This window comes from Mustela lutreola, chromosome 2 (assembly GCF_030435805.1).
Source record: "Mustela lutreola isolate mMusLut2 chromosome 2, mMusLut2.pri, whole genome shotgun sequence".
NCBI classification, from domain to species: Eukaryota; Metazoa; Chordata; class Mammalia; order Carnivora; family Mustelidae; genus Mustela; species Mustela lutreola.
In genome coordinates, this window is record NC_081291.1 from 129,681,008 (window position 1) to 129,694,471 (window position 13,464).

At 43.4% G+C, this 13,464-nt stretch overlaps 1 protein-coding gene across 5 annotated transcripts in view; it reads left to right on the top strand.

Moving 5' to 3' along the window:
- The window catches only part of TNIK (TRAF2 and NCK interacting kinase), a 380,511-nt gene that overhangs the window by 355,139 nt on the left and 11,908 nt on the right, over positions 1 to 13,464 (top strand). For all 5 annotated transcript variants that reach the window (XM_059163479.1, XM_059163483.1, XM_059163480.1 and 2 more), the window contains 5 exons: positions 4,654 to 4,818; positions 6,344 to 6,455; positions 7,278 to 7,448; positions 9,020 to 9,163; positions 11,869 to 12,003. In XM_059163479.1, coding sequence (XP_059019462.1) covers positions 4,654 to 4,818; positions 6,344 to 6,455; positions 7,278 to 7,448; positions 9,020 to 9,163; positions 11,869 to 12,003 — 727 coding nt within the window. The remainder of the gene's footprint in view (positions 1 to 4,653; positions 4,819 to 6,343; positions 6,456 to 7,277; positions 7,449 to 9,019; positions 9,164 to 11,868; positions 12,004 to 13,464) is intronic.

Genomic DNA, 13,464 nt, shown 5'->3' on the forward strand with positions numbered 1-13,464 from the left:
TATAAATCTCCCAGCGTGGTGAGTGGAGAATCCCAATGCAGGTGTGGAATGCTGCTATCACTCTCTCTTGCTACTTGGAAAACTTGAGGGAAAATGTTCCAGGGTGAGTTACTCTCTGACTCTAAATAAAAGAACTCTGATTTCTAATGCAGTTTACAGTTGGCTTGAGTCTTTATGACAGAGTCGGTACCTGGGAGACTATCAAGAGGCACATTTTCAGTTCAGTTACCAGACATATCCAGAAGGCTCCATGTTATTTAAAGCACTCCAGTATTTTATGGCCACAGCCAGTGACTTTGAAAACAGCACTTGCCAGTGTCTTATATGAATTTGATCTATGGAGGGCCCAAAATCTTTTGTCTCTCAGTTTCTAGAATTTTTGCCAAAAGTGGACTTTCAAAATAACAAACCTTGAGTTGGAATCCATTAAAGGAACAGGTGTTAAAAAGTTGAATGCAAATAAAAGTATGTCCCTGACAAAACAATAAGGAAAGAAAAACTCACCATAGAACTTAGCTTATAGGGTGCTCTCATTCAGTTCCCCAAGATGGACATCAAGGAGAACTCACTTATGTCAGTCAGCATTCTCACTTGAGTGGACAAGATGGTTCTGGTGGATCCTGGCTCTATGACCCACTGTCTTGCCAAGATGCACAAATTTAGTGCATATCCAGGCCCTCTGGTTTTCTTTCCCTATCCTATGACCCTATAGGACCTTTCCCTACTCAATTTCTAGAACCCACCAACACCAGCTGTTGTCTCCCACTTTGTCCATAGGGACCCATCTGCCAGAAGAACTGTTTTCCCTTCCTCACTGCCTCCACTGCCCACTTCTTACCCAGCAAATTCCTATGGGTCTGGCTCAGCCTTCCCTTTCTCCTTGAGACCTCTCTGGGGCTCCATGGGCCTCTGTCTGTAGCATCTTTCTTACTGACCAGGTGGTAGTAAGAAGTAATCAGAAAAATAATCCATTTAAAACAACGTAAGGAGGGGGAGAAAATGTGGGGTGTGTATCAGAGATAGGGGCATAAAAATTCAGGGGTGTTTCATACAAGGAATCCAAAGGCAAAGAGTAAGTTGGGACTCTGTGCAGGGTTAGAACCAAAAACGAAAAAGCATCAGGAGTCCAGGCAGCTTTCACACGCCCATCCCTGGCTCCCTCACTTCCTGTCTCTCCTTACCCTCATCTCTGCTTTCCTCAATGCCTGTCTCTCCTTGGCCTCACTTCTCTTTCCTCCAATTGCTCCTTTGTCCTTCCTACTCCACAGACCTGCTTTGTCTCCACTACATGCACGAGCTCCCACTTTTCTCCCTCCCCCACCAATCACAAGATCGGGACCACATCCCACCCAGTTCAGCCGTCCAGCAGAAACCGACCAGTGTCTCTCAGCCCCAGCATTAGATGCAAAAGGGAATTTGATTCTGCATGGTTCAGGTCTGATCAGCTACGGCCGAGAGCAGAGCCACTTCGTGTGACAACAGCCCAAAACATCTGGGCTCTGCCACCAGGCCGCCCCCAACTGCAGCCCTTAGAACCCGTGCCACTTGGAGCTGGTCAGCTGAATTTTTGCACTGCAGTTTTTCCAGCTGTGAAATGAGGATAATGAAAGCTAACCCGTGGAGTTATCTTACAGATTGTGTGGAATACTGTACCTAAAGCATTTGGCACCATCCCAGATACATGTTGTTGGTCGGAACATCTTAGTGCCCACCCCCATGGGAATGGTGAGGCTGGAAAGACTATAGAAATTGCTGGGCTCTGCAGGGAGGTCCTGGGAGACAGGGCTGTTCATTTATCTGTGCATTCCCAGCAGAGTGCCTGGCACACAGAAGGTATTTAACTCTGAGCTGCTGGACGAATGGACAAAAGGATTGGCATGGGAGAAGATTCAGGGTTCTCCCTGGATTCCTTCAGGCTTCTCACTGTCTGGGCCTTTTCCCCATGTTAAGCCTCTTCAGGATCTTCTTTGATAAGCAATGTGTCTGCATCCATTTTTGGCTTGAGGCAGAATGCTGGGGCTGGAATCGAGAACCCGTGAAACTCTAAAGAGATACCATGTGTGATTTATGCTACTGGGAGATTGGGGAGAAATGGTTAAAGGAAAAAAAAAAAAATCTTCTCAGTATTTGAACAGAAGTTAGAAGGAAGGAAAAGTTGCCCAGTATACATAAAATTGGAGACATTGAGATGAATCAGGACTAAACCCCATAAATGTCATTTAGAAGAAAAAACATTCCGTGCTGAGAACAGGCACTAGTACCTGGATAAGCCCTGGTGCAGAAGGAATCCAGAAACTACTCCTCGCTGGGGCAGCCTACAGGCCAGGAGTGTGCTGCCAAGAAACAGAGTGTGCCTCTGCTTTCCAGTTATTTCTCAAACTCCCTGGCAATACCCATTACATACATCCTTTCAGGAACTTGGGAATCTGTTTCATCATCTACCCCCTGCCCCAATCGCTGCAAAAAAATTGGCTCCTTTCACTTTTAGCCAGAAGCAGGTACCGAGTGGTCCTTGCAAGACCAGGACAGGACCTGGAAGGGGGAAATCAGGCCAGTGAGCCCATGCCAGCCATCAGGGGAGTGCTTCTGCCTGCCCCGATCCTGGCTCTTTCCGCCATGTTCAGCAAAACACGTTACACTCAGTAGGCACTCAGAAATGTTAGGTGAATTAATGAATGAAAGCAAAGACAAAGAAGGGACTCCTTACATGTCACATCTGCTCTAAGAAACCTCAGTGAGCTGGTCGCCTAAATGTTAAGTCAGGAGGCACGGTACTAGCCAGGCCTACAGTGTGGGCACTGGCTTTTAGGAAGCAGAGTTGTCTTTTAATCCTGTATTTCTTCCCTGGGATTTTTGGGAGGGGGCTTTACTCTCCAGAGCAAAGATTTCCAAACTTGCTAACAGTTATGCTAACAGTAAAAATTTTAGAGCATGCCAAATAATTACAATGTTTTTGGTTTTGTTTTTGTTTTTTTAAGAGGGAGAGAACCCACACATAGGAGTTGGGGGAATGGGGGAAGAGGCAAAGGGAGAGAGAGAGAGAGAATCTTAAGCACTATGTGGGGCTCGATCTCACAATCCCGAACCAAAATCAAGACCGACTGAGCCACCAGGGGCCCCATAATTACACTGTATTTATTTCTAAATCATGCATGTGTTCTACTACGCATATTGTATGTTTTTTAAAAACACCTTAAAGGATATTAAAAAGGAATGCTATAAACAATATTTCAAATGCTTTGCTAGTCATGATGACTTCCATTTTTTTAAATTTATTTTTTATTTTCAGCTTAACAGTATTTATTATTTTTGCACCACACCCAATGCTCCATGCAATCCATGCCCTCTATAATACCCACCACCTGGTACCCCAACCTCCCACCCCCCCGCCACTTCAAAACCCTCAGATTGTTTTTCAGAGTCCATAGTCTCTCATGGTTCACCTCCCCTTCCAATTTCCCTCAACTCCCTTCTCCTCTCTATCTCCCCTTGTCCTTCATGCTATTTGTTATGCTCCACAAATAAGTGAAACCGTATGATAATTGACTCTCTCTGCTTGACTTATTTCACTCAGCATAATCTCTTCCAGTCCTGTCCATGTTGCTATAAAAGTTGGGTATTCGTCCTTTCTGATGGAGGCATAATACTCCATAGTGTATATGGACCACATCTTCCTTATCCATTCGTCCATTGAAGGGCATCTTGGTTCTTTCCATAGTTTGGCGACCATGGCCATTGCTGCTATAAACATTGGGGTACAGATGGCCCTTCTTTTCACTACATCTGTATCTTTGGGGTAAATACACAGGAGTGCAAGTGCAGGGTCATAGGGAATTCTATTTTTAATTTCTTGAGGAATCTCCACACTGTTCTCCAAAGAGGCTGCACCAACTTGCATTCCCACCAACAGTGGAAGAAGGTTCCCCTTTCTCCTCCATTTTTTACTACACAGCACTATAATTGCTTATGAGAAATTCAAAATTAATACCAGACATAAACCCGTAGTTTCATATAATCTGTAGATTATTCCAGTACATTTTTTGGTAACTCCTGTTAGATCTGATTTATTCATCATTGTTTTGACCTCATTACTGATAAAGAGCCCTGTGGGTCTGGTTGATATCATCTCTGCATTTTCTTGGGGTACATGGTACATGACTGGATTCTTAGCATTATCTCGCCCAACCTTTTCATTTCAGCAATATTTTAGGTCATGTGTGTGTCTTGTGGATTTGTGTCTTGTGATCTGATAATATAATCTGCAAGCTCAGGTAACTGGTGTGCTCACAGGCACACACATAAATATGGCAGAAAGAGATAATGTGGATGCGGACCTCGGGTGCTGCCCCTCCACCTGCGTCCAGCATTCCTGTCTTTCCCAGGGAAACCCCACTTCCTGTGTGGCCCTGAAGGCCCCTCACGCAGAAGCAAAAGGCCCCATGGTCAGTCCATATACTAAATAGTAGTGAAGTTTAACTTCTTTATTTTCTTAGTAAAACAGAAATGTGAATGTTATCTTCCTACAGACCCCCGTTTGACCTTCCATTTGAAGACCATTGTGCCTGTGTTGTGTGGAGGGTGACATTGCTCTGTGGCCTTGGCCTTCTTTCTCTAATCCCTGTCTAATGCTCCCCATGTGTTGTGCCCCCTCAGACATCTGGAGAGAAGAAGCGATCTGGCCACAGTGACAGCAATGGCTTTGCTGGCCACATCAATCTCCCAGACCTGGTGCAGCAGAGCCACTCCCCAGCCGGGACACCAACGGAGGGCCTGGGGCGCGTCTCCACCCATTCCCAGGAGATGGAATCTGGGACTGAAGTAGGTGCTGGGCAACAGCCTCAACAGCTCTGTTCTCACTGGGTCGGAAGAGGGGAAGGATGGGAGGTAGGGAGCCGGCTTCAGGAATGAGGCCTCGCTAAGCTCCCTGAAATGTGTTCAGTTGGTTTCTACTACATAACTACTTCTATAAATACTTTAATAGGGGAAAATCACAGAAAATTTACAAATACTTTAATAGGGGAAAATAAAGGGGTAAATCCCCTTTAATAGGGGAAAAGCACAGCAGTAACTGTTATCAGATATCATCTGGCCCCAAACCTATTTTTACAGATGAAAATATTGAGGCTCAGAGAGGTTAAGTGACTTGCCCAAGGCACACAGCTGGTTTGTGACAGATCTCTGTAGAACTTGGATTTCCTATCCCTAGGCCAGTGGAAGAAACTTCAGCCTGTAGAGATCCCAAGGCCAAGTTGAGGTTCATGTTTACATCAATTGAGTCAAACTAAGTTGGACCTAAAATGAGGTTGAAATTATTTGTTAAATGAAAAATAAAAAATCAATAGATAGGTTCTCTGAGCATTCCTCTTCCTGAACTCCAAATTGCATGAAAAAGGGAGAACTGAGAAACTGTCTTTCCCATTAGAAACAGTCCCCGGAAGCAGCGTGAATAAATCCAGTCGGCTGGGCAGTGCTCGTAGGGGAGGTTCTGCAGGCTTGAGCAGTGGAGGAGTCCATGGTGCTTGGTCATTGCCGTGCGAATAGTCCCTTGTGTCACACGGACGCCCTGAAGCTAATGATGAAGCTCGCACAGTGGTGTTTTGATACTGTCCACACACTTTTTATGATACGCCCTTTGGATTCTAAAGCTGTGGAGCAGACGAGCTTTGTCTGCCCCAAGGGAAAAAGCACAGAGGTGTGTTGCAGGGTGCAGCATCTACTCTCGTGACTTCACGCAGCATGGACAGGTATTCTCTGCCTGAACACCTCTCTCGGGACCAGAAAGAGCCCCAAGGGATTGGATCTGGTTCAGATTCTGCTGCTGCTCCAGTTCTGAGTGGGAGTATTAGTACCTGCCCCACCTCCTTCACAGACCTCTTCGAAAGACCAAAGGAGAGAACGTATACGAAAGTTTCAAGAGGAGCTGGACTATACGTTCGGGACAAAATGTTGTCGCACGGACATGCTTCCTTAGTTGGTTGCTGGTGGGGTTGGCTTTCCTTCAGATCCTGTGGTCAAAATGAGGTTGTTTTTACTTCAGAGGAGAGATGAGCTCTGTCACCGGGGTCATCTTTACCATATGGCCCCAAATGTAATTTGCTCACTGCAGCTCTTACAGTCTGACGATTAATGGGGCCCTTGCAAAGGCACATGGTGAGTGACCAGCTGAGACCGGGAGAAACTGGAGAGAGAAGCACACACTTGGACTCAGGGGTTAGAGTGTGAACAGCTAAACAGATGGAAGAAGCGGTTATCATTTTAAAGCCCAAGTAAAATATTCCTGGCATCGTTCATTCCGATAGTGTTTATTTATCTGCTTTTCTTAATCCTCTTGCATATTGGTTAGTACGGCCTGGGGAGCAGCACTAAGGCCTCCTTCACTCCCTTTGTGGACCCCAGAGTGTACCAAACGTCTCCCACTGATGAAGAGGAAGAAGACGAAGAATCATCAGCTGCGGGTAAGCTAGAAGGCCTGGATGTTTTAGAAACAGCTTAGGTTTCCTTTCTGATAGATCTGATAAAGAAATGAATTATTGGTCCTATAGTTAAGCCATTTTCTGCTTAGGTCCTGTTTTAAAGGGAAGTTGGTTTTTGTTTTGTTTTGTTTTTATTATTATTATTATTATTATTCGTAGGATTTCTAAAACAATTTCTTTCTCTCCATTTTTTTTTTCCATCTCTTCTATTTTGCTTCTGGTAGGAACCCAGAGGTATCCAGGGGCCCTGGGAAAAGCTGTTCCTCAGAGACCTCCAAACTTACCACATACTTCTCAAAAGCAATTTCTGGGTACAATGCTGTGCACGCAGTAGACACTTAATAAGTGCGTGTCGAGTTGTACGTGTCGAGTTGTGCTTCCTATCGCCCAGGTCTGGCTGCTTTAGGGCAGAGTCCTGCTTTCCGGACTTATGCAACTCACTAATCATCAGGGGAAGCTTAGGCCAGTTTGTCAGTTGAGGGGACAGGATTTTAAAAAATAAATCTTCCTGTGTATGCTGTAGTAAATGGTGTGTTCAATTTTGTGAGATGAATATCTATTTTCTAAACTACCCAAGTCGTATCCATAAGTCTGTTTTACTAATGGATAAAATACTGCTTCTGTGAATGACTTACACTGTATTCTACTAAAAAAATGTATAAAATGTTCATAGTTGCAGCATTGACTTGCCTTTTCTATAATGCCCACTAAACAAGGAGAAATTGTAGTGTTTTGACGTGCCTTCTCCATATCACCACTGGTTTTTTAAGATACCACTGACTTCTCTGATTCTTTTTTTCAAAGCTCTGTTTACTAGCGAACTTCTTAGGCAAGAACAGGCCAAACTCAATGAAGCACGAAAGATTTCAGTGGTAAACGTAAACCCAACCAACATTCGACCTCATAGCGACACACCTGAAATCAGAAAATACAAGAAACGATTCAACTCGGAGATACTCTGTGCAGCTCTGTGGGGTAAGTGCTGCTTTTTACCACTCATTAATAAATCGACCCTCAAACCTTAAAACATGGTGGAGCTTACCATCCGGAGAGCAGTGGTTGAATCATGGGGGTCAGAGTTCCGACTCAGGACTGTCTTGGCCTCAGGAGAGATCCAGGAGCAGTTTTACAAGTAACAAGAGTTGATACCCTCACTCCCAGGACAACAACATCAGATTCAGAATGACTTCATCACATAATCATGGTGGGCTAAAGTCAGTAAGAGAACGAGCTGCCACTTACCACACACCGACTATGTGCCCAGCACTGTGTGATGTGCCCGCACTCAGACTCTGTGATCCTCATGTAGCCTGCAAGGGGAGGAAGAGTCTCACCCCTAGTTCACAGCTAGCATCTTTGAGTGAATTTATAAAGGCCAGTAGTGGCAAGATAAACCTTGAAAAGGACAACAGATGATGAATTTCCCCTTGTAGTTCAAATATCAGCCTGCAATTCCTGTGGAAATGATGCCTAGGTTTTAGCTGACTTCAAGCTCAGTTTAGGTGGGGCGAGATTCTATCCAAGTCCTGGCCTGTGTTACTGCAAATGTCCTATACTGACAAAGGAAGCGTGTGGCCATCTGTATCCATCTAAAATAGCAGGCCTAGTCTGATGTAAGGAGTAAGGCTCTGTCCTCTGGAGAAGAGACAGGAGGCAAGATGGCCATGTTTAATATTCAATAATTTAAAGACAAAAGAACAGACATTTATGTTACTCAAAAACTAGATGAAGAGAAGATAGAGCGTTACTTATTCATGAACATAGTCCATGACACAGTGGACCCTCCGTGTGCATGTGTGCAAGCATGTTGCAGGGCAGGTGGGAGTTAATTTGCAGCAATTTTTAGGATGGCAGCTATCCAGACAAAACCACTTACCTGCTAGAAATTTTGTAATAGGGCTAAGTGCATGGGAGATGGGCTGGACCAGATTTAGATACCTGAGTGGTCCCTTACAGCCCTGCGACTCTCAGGCAGTTAACACCTTCACTGGCATTGGCTTGTCATTTCCCTGACAGCAGAAGCTTGAGTGTATGAGACATATGTAAACTTTGGTGTGAGGAGGAGGAAAGGCTTTTCATCCAGTGAGGTATGGAAATGGGGCACTCTGCTGTATGTTGAAGGTAGGTAAGCTAGAAATCCGTGCATGAACGGGGGTGGGGATGAACCTTGGGCAAGTTTCGAGGTGGGATTTATAGAGAGCCAGGACAGCCATGGGTGTTACAGGAAAGGAATAAAGGCTAATTGTGCTGGTGTAGAAGCTGTGCCCAAGGCTTCTCGGGAGAAGGATTCTATATAGCAGACGGCACCCGGCCAGAGGTAATGAATGCTGCTACCACTTTATAAAAGAAGATTAATCTTGTTACCAGAGGGGCAGTGATTTAATTACTTCAGCCAAGCCCCTACTTCTTCACTCCCTACTGTAGTACCTACTTGCCCATTAGTTTATAGTAACAAGACACAGTTTCTTAGGCTTCACAGGGACCCCAGATACAGAAAGGCTGAAGCATATAAAAAGTCAGTCTTGGGGTGCGCCTTCAATTTGCAGGTGTGAACCTCCTGGTGGGAACAGAAAATGGCCTGATGCTTTTGGACCGAAGTGGGCAAGGCAAAGTCTATAATCTGATCAACCGGAGGCGATTTCAGCAGATGGACGTGTTAGAGGGACTGAATGTCCTGGTGACGATATCAGGTATGTTACTGGTATGTTGCTGGGATGACCGAGACCTCCAGGTCTACACAGGTAGGAAGGGCCTCACCTCAGTTCTGAAAAACTGTCCTCCCTGGCTGACAGTGATACGATACATTATAGCAGTGTAGCCGGAGTGAGATCACCCCTGTTTTGTGACTCTGGAGATACTGACCTCCAAAGGGAAACCTCTCACCTCTGAGCTCACCTCGCGATCTCTGAATCAGGCAGATGTACCACAAAGGCTCTGTGTTTATAGGCCTTTAACCTCTCCGAGGACTTAGCAAGGATCTTTTGAAGTCTGAGCTCTAGTACCTACTCCCAGGTGGAGAACATCAAAATGTAGGCTTCACGGAGTAGAAAATTCTGTAAGCAGAAGCTCTCTGGTCTCTTTTCTCTCAAGAACTGTTCTAGCTTATACTCCATTGGCGTCTCAGCAAGCGGAAGCGGACCCTTTGGGTGACTGAGTCTGCAAAGAGATTGGGGTGTGGGAATCATAACCACTACACTCTGCAGCTCTCCGGTTCCCAAAAAAAGAACTTTAAAGAAATATGGACACAGAAGTGAAGGCCTTATTACCGACAAGTTAACAACATAACCGGAAAGAGTCTGTATTTATTGAAAGTTCTTTGCTTTCTGATGATGTTTGCAGGAGTTTAACAAACAATATCCCTTTTTCCCCTGCCTTCCCGTCTCATCCAGTATGAAACCACCATACCTCTGCACATTAGAACCACTTGAATGGATAGCAAGAACCCAGGATGCACCCAGGTGTGGGACAGAATTGCTGGGAGTAGGGCCCAGGGATCACTAGCTCCCATAGTGCCCGAGGTGTTTCTAACATGCAGCCAAGTTTGAGAACCACGGCTCTCCATTGAGCCATTGTTTCACAAAGGGAAAACACAGGGCTACTGGGTTCAGCCTTGAATAAATTTTAGCTGGTGAGCCATATTTCTGCTTTGAAAAATTGCCTTCACTTGAAGCTACCGTCCCCTCTTTCTTCTGCGTTTCCACTGAATGCTTAGAGTTTCATCTCTTTTTATTCTCCTCCAAAAGAGTTAGGCAAGTAAATTCTTCTTGTATTCTCATTTGAGCTTAATTCAGCGTAGTCTTTCTTTTCTTGTCAATTGCTTGCTTGATTGCTATGCCACCAAATCAGAATTTATAACGTACGTCTGCCACGCACCTACCAAACGGGGAAACGATGCCAGAAAATTCAGTCAGACTTCATTACATTGTGAGTGACATGTTCCCACTCTTTAAAAAATAAACACCTCCTCTTATCATGAAGTATAGGTGGGGAAAGAAGAGAATGAAAGTAGGAGCAAATGATTCTTGAACTGCCATCAGATCTGCGTTGGCACAGAAAGGAAGAAGCACTGGCCTTTCTGTCCATCCTAGCTGTTAGGATCAGTTCTGGACCTTCGGCTACAAAGAGGAATAGTAACTGCACAGTGATTCCCTTAATTTATGAGTGCACTGTCCTGTCAAATCCAGTGTGCAATGCTTTAATAAATTTTCTTCTTCTCATATATGTCACATCTATGAAATATAAAGCATCTTTTGATGCCTAAGAGAAATCAAGAGAAAATAAGTACTCAGGAAGTATAACTCCCAGGCCTAAATGTCTGATCACTTAGAAGAGCCACCTCTCCCCACCCCCCACCTTGTGGAAAAGGAAGAACCACTCCAAGGAACATTCTTATCTGGTACTCAGATAATCTCACAGAGGATATTAAATTTTGCTCCTATGTACTCCTCAGCATTTTTTTTTAAAGATTTTATTTATTTATTTGACAGAGATCACAAGTAGGCAGAGAGGCAGGCAGAGAGAGACGGGGAAGCAGGCTCCCCGCTGAGCAGAGAGCCCGATACGGAGCTCAATCTCAGGACCCTGGGATCATGACCTGAACCAAAGGCAGAGGCTTTAACCCATTGAGGCACCCAGGCACCCCTACTCCTCAGCATTTTTAAGATGGTCTTTTATTGTTGAATTCCAACTCCAGAAGCACTTTACCAAAGGGAACTTTGGTTTTTCCCAAGTACATATCTTTTTCTTTGCTATTTTTGTTTAAAATTTCTTGCAGTGATCTCAGAATCGTAAATGTGTCCACCGTTCTCCACCAAGCTCAGGTTGCCTTCATCAAAATTGTTTCTCTTGCCTCCTTATAATTTTTTTATTTTACTTTATTTTATTTTATTTTTGCTAGTCAGATAAAGTAAAACTAATCCCAGCTGTCATCTCTAAAGTAATAGGCAAATAAGAGGCTCCTCATTAACATATGCTGTTAGGTTAGAAGGTGAGGGAAAGACAGTGATGCATAAGCATGTTAAAATGTCCAGCTATCAACAACTCCTTCATGTAGTTTGATCTAGAATGTTCTGGAACTCTGACCAACTATTCCATTGAAGAATTAGGTCTTGACACTGCTCTTTGCATTTAAAAGAGAGAGTAAAAGCAGCTTGCTCAAATAAGAAATAACCTGAAGGTAAAGACAAATTATAAAATGGTGATTTGTCCAAAACACTTGGAGCTGTTGACATAGACAACACTTTGATATTGCTGGGGACACTGGTTATTGTACCTTCACACACTTATCCAATTGTACATAAAATAAAAATAAATTAATAAAATAAAACAGATGAGGAAGGACTGAGAGAAAAGTCTGTCACAGAGGCTTTAAATTAGTGCTCTATTATTTCAACAGGAAAGAAGAACAAACTACGAGTTTACTATCTTTCATGGTTAAGAAACAGAATACTACACAACGACCCAGAAGTGGAAAAGAAACAAGGCTGGATCACAGTTGGGGACTTGGAAGGCTGCATACATTACAAAGTTGGTGAGTGTCAAGACATGGAATATTTTACTCAATCCTAATTACTCAGTTTAAGTTTCATTCCATTTGTTTTCTATTAGGTATTGATGATACAGTTGTTACCAGTTTGAGATATTGTTGAAACTTTTAATTATACTTGCATTGTTTCCAAAAAGTTGGATTGATGAAGTTCTAAGACTGCATTTTGACTAGAGTCCTATGCTCCAGTTTAAACATTTATATACACTCCCTCCCAAATATCCATTAAAATGACAGTGAAGGAATAAAAATGTCCTAAACGCACAAGGACAAAGGGACCAGAAGAAGAAAAACCAGCAACAAGATACGTCAACAGAATTGAACAAGAATAGTTAGATGATGAGTAACTAACCCAGATGATCAAGAAATGCTCAATTCTATGTCTAAGTCATCAAGTTCAATCCAACCACTTAACAGAACCCAGAAAGGCCCAAAATCTGAGGCCCCAGATGTTATCTGAGATGGAGGTATATGGTGGAACTGAAAACAGAAGGATTATTGGAAGGGTGATGAGCCACGACTTCTCTCCCACTGCAGCGGAGGAGGAAAAGTTGGCATGGCCAATCTGAATTGTGGGAACATGGAATTGCCAGGACCCTCATGTACACACATACACACATCCCTTCTTCTCCCCTTTAGCTCCCATAATGTCGTCAGCCATACTTATATACCCAAGCAAGAGACTGAAAGATTTGTCTTTGGAGAAACAAAATGGCCAGAAAGAAAAGATGTCTAGGTACTAACATTGGCAGTGCCATGGGAAGCTTGCTATGTGACCACTGAAACCTGAAGCCCAGCAGTGGGTAAGCAGGGACATCCAGCAATAGAAAGGAAACTTTAACAGTAAGAAAGGACTTGAGAGGAGCCAGAGCTAATGAGGAGTGGGAAAAATAAAGAAGAAGCTCTAATAACTTCAGAGAGATTAGAAAAACTATTTCCAGAAGAGAAGACTAGGGACCATTAAGAAGACACTTGGAGCAGGGTCAGTGGAGGTCAGAGAGCAAGGGAAAAGTCTCAGAAATTTGACTATATTGACAAGCAAATAAAAAGTGTAATAGATGTATCAGAAGGTAAAGATGAGACATCTCCTAGAAAGTAGGACCAGAAGAAAAGAAAAGAAAAGGAGACAAAAGGCAAGAAGGTAAAAGATCAGTCCAAGTGCTTCAAAATCTAAGTAACATGAGTTTAGAAAAAAGAGAAGATAACAATTAGAAAGGGAAGAAAGTATCAAAGAAGTAATATAAGAAAATCTCTAGAACTAAGGACTCGAAGTCCCAAGCTAAAAGGATTCACTTTGAATAACCATTATAGTGAATGGAAAAAAAAAAAAAAAAAGAAAGACTCAAAGGAAGATATATTAACATGACATTTCAGTACCCAGGAAATGAGGAGGTCTATAAAGCTTCCATACTATAATTAAATAAATAAACAAACAGTTTATATATA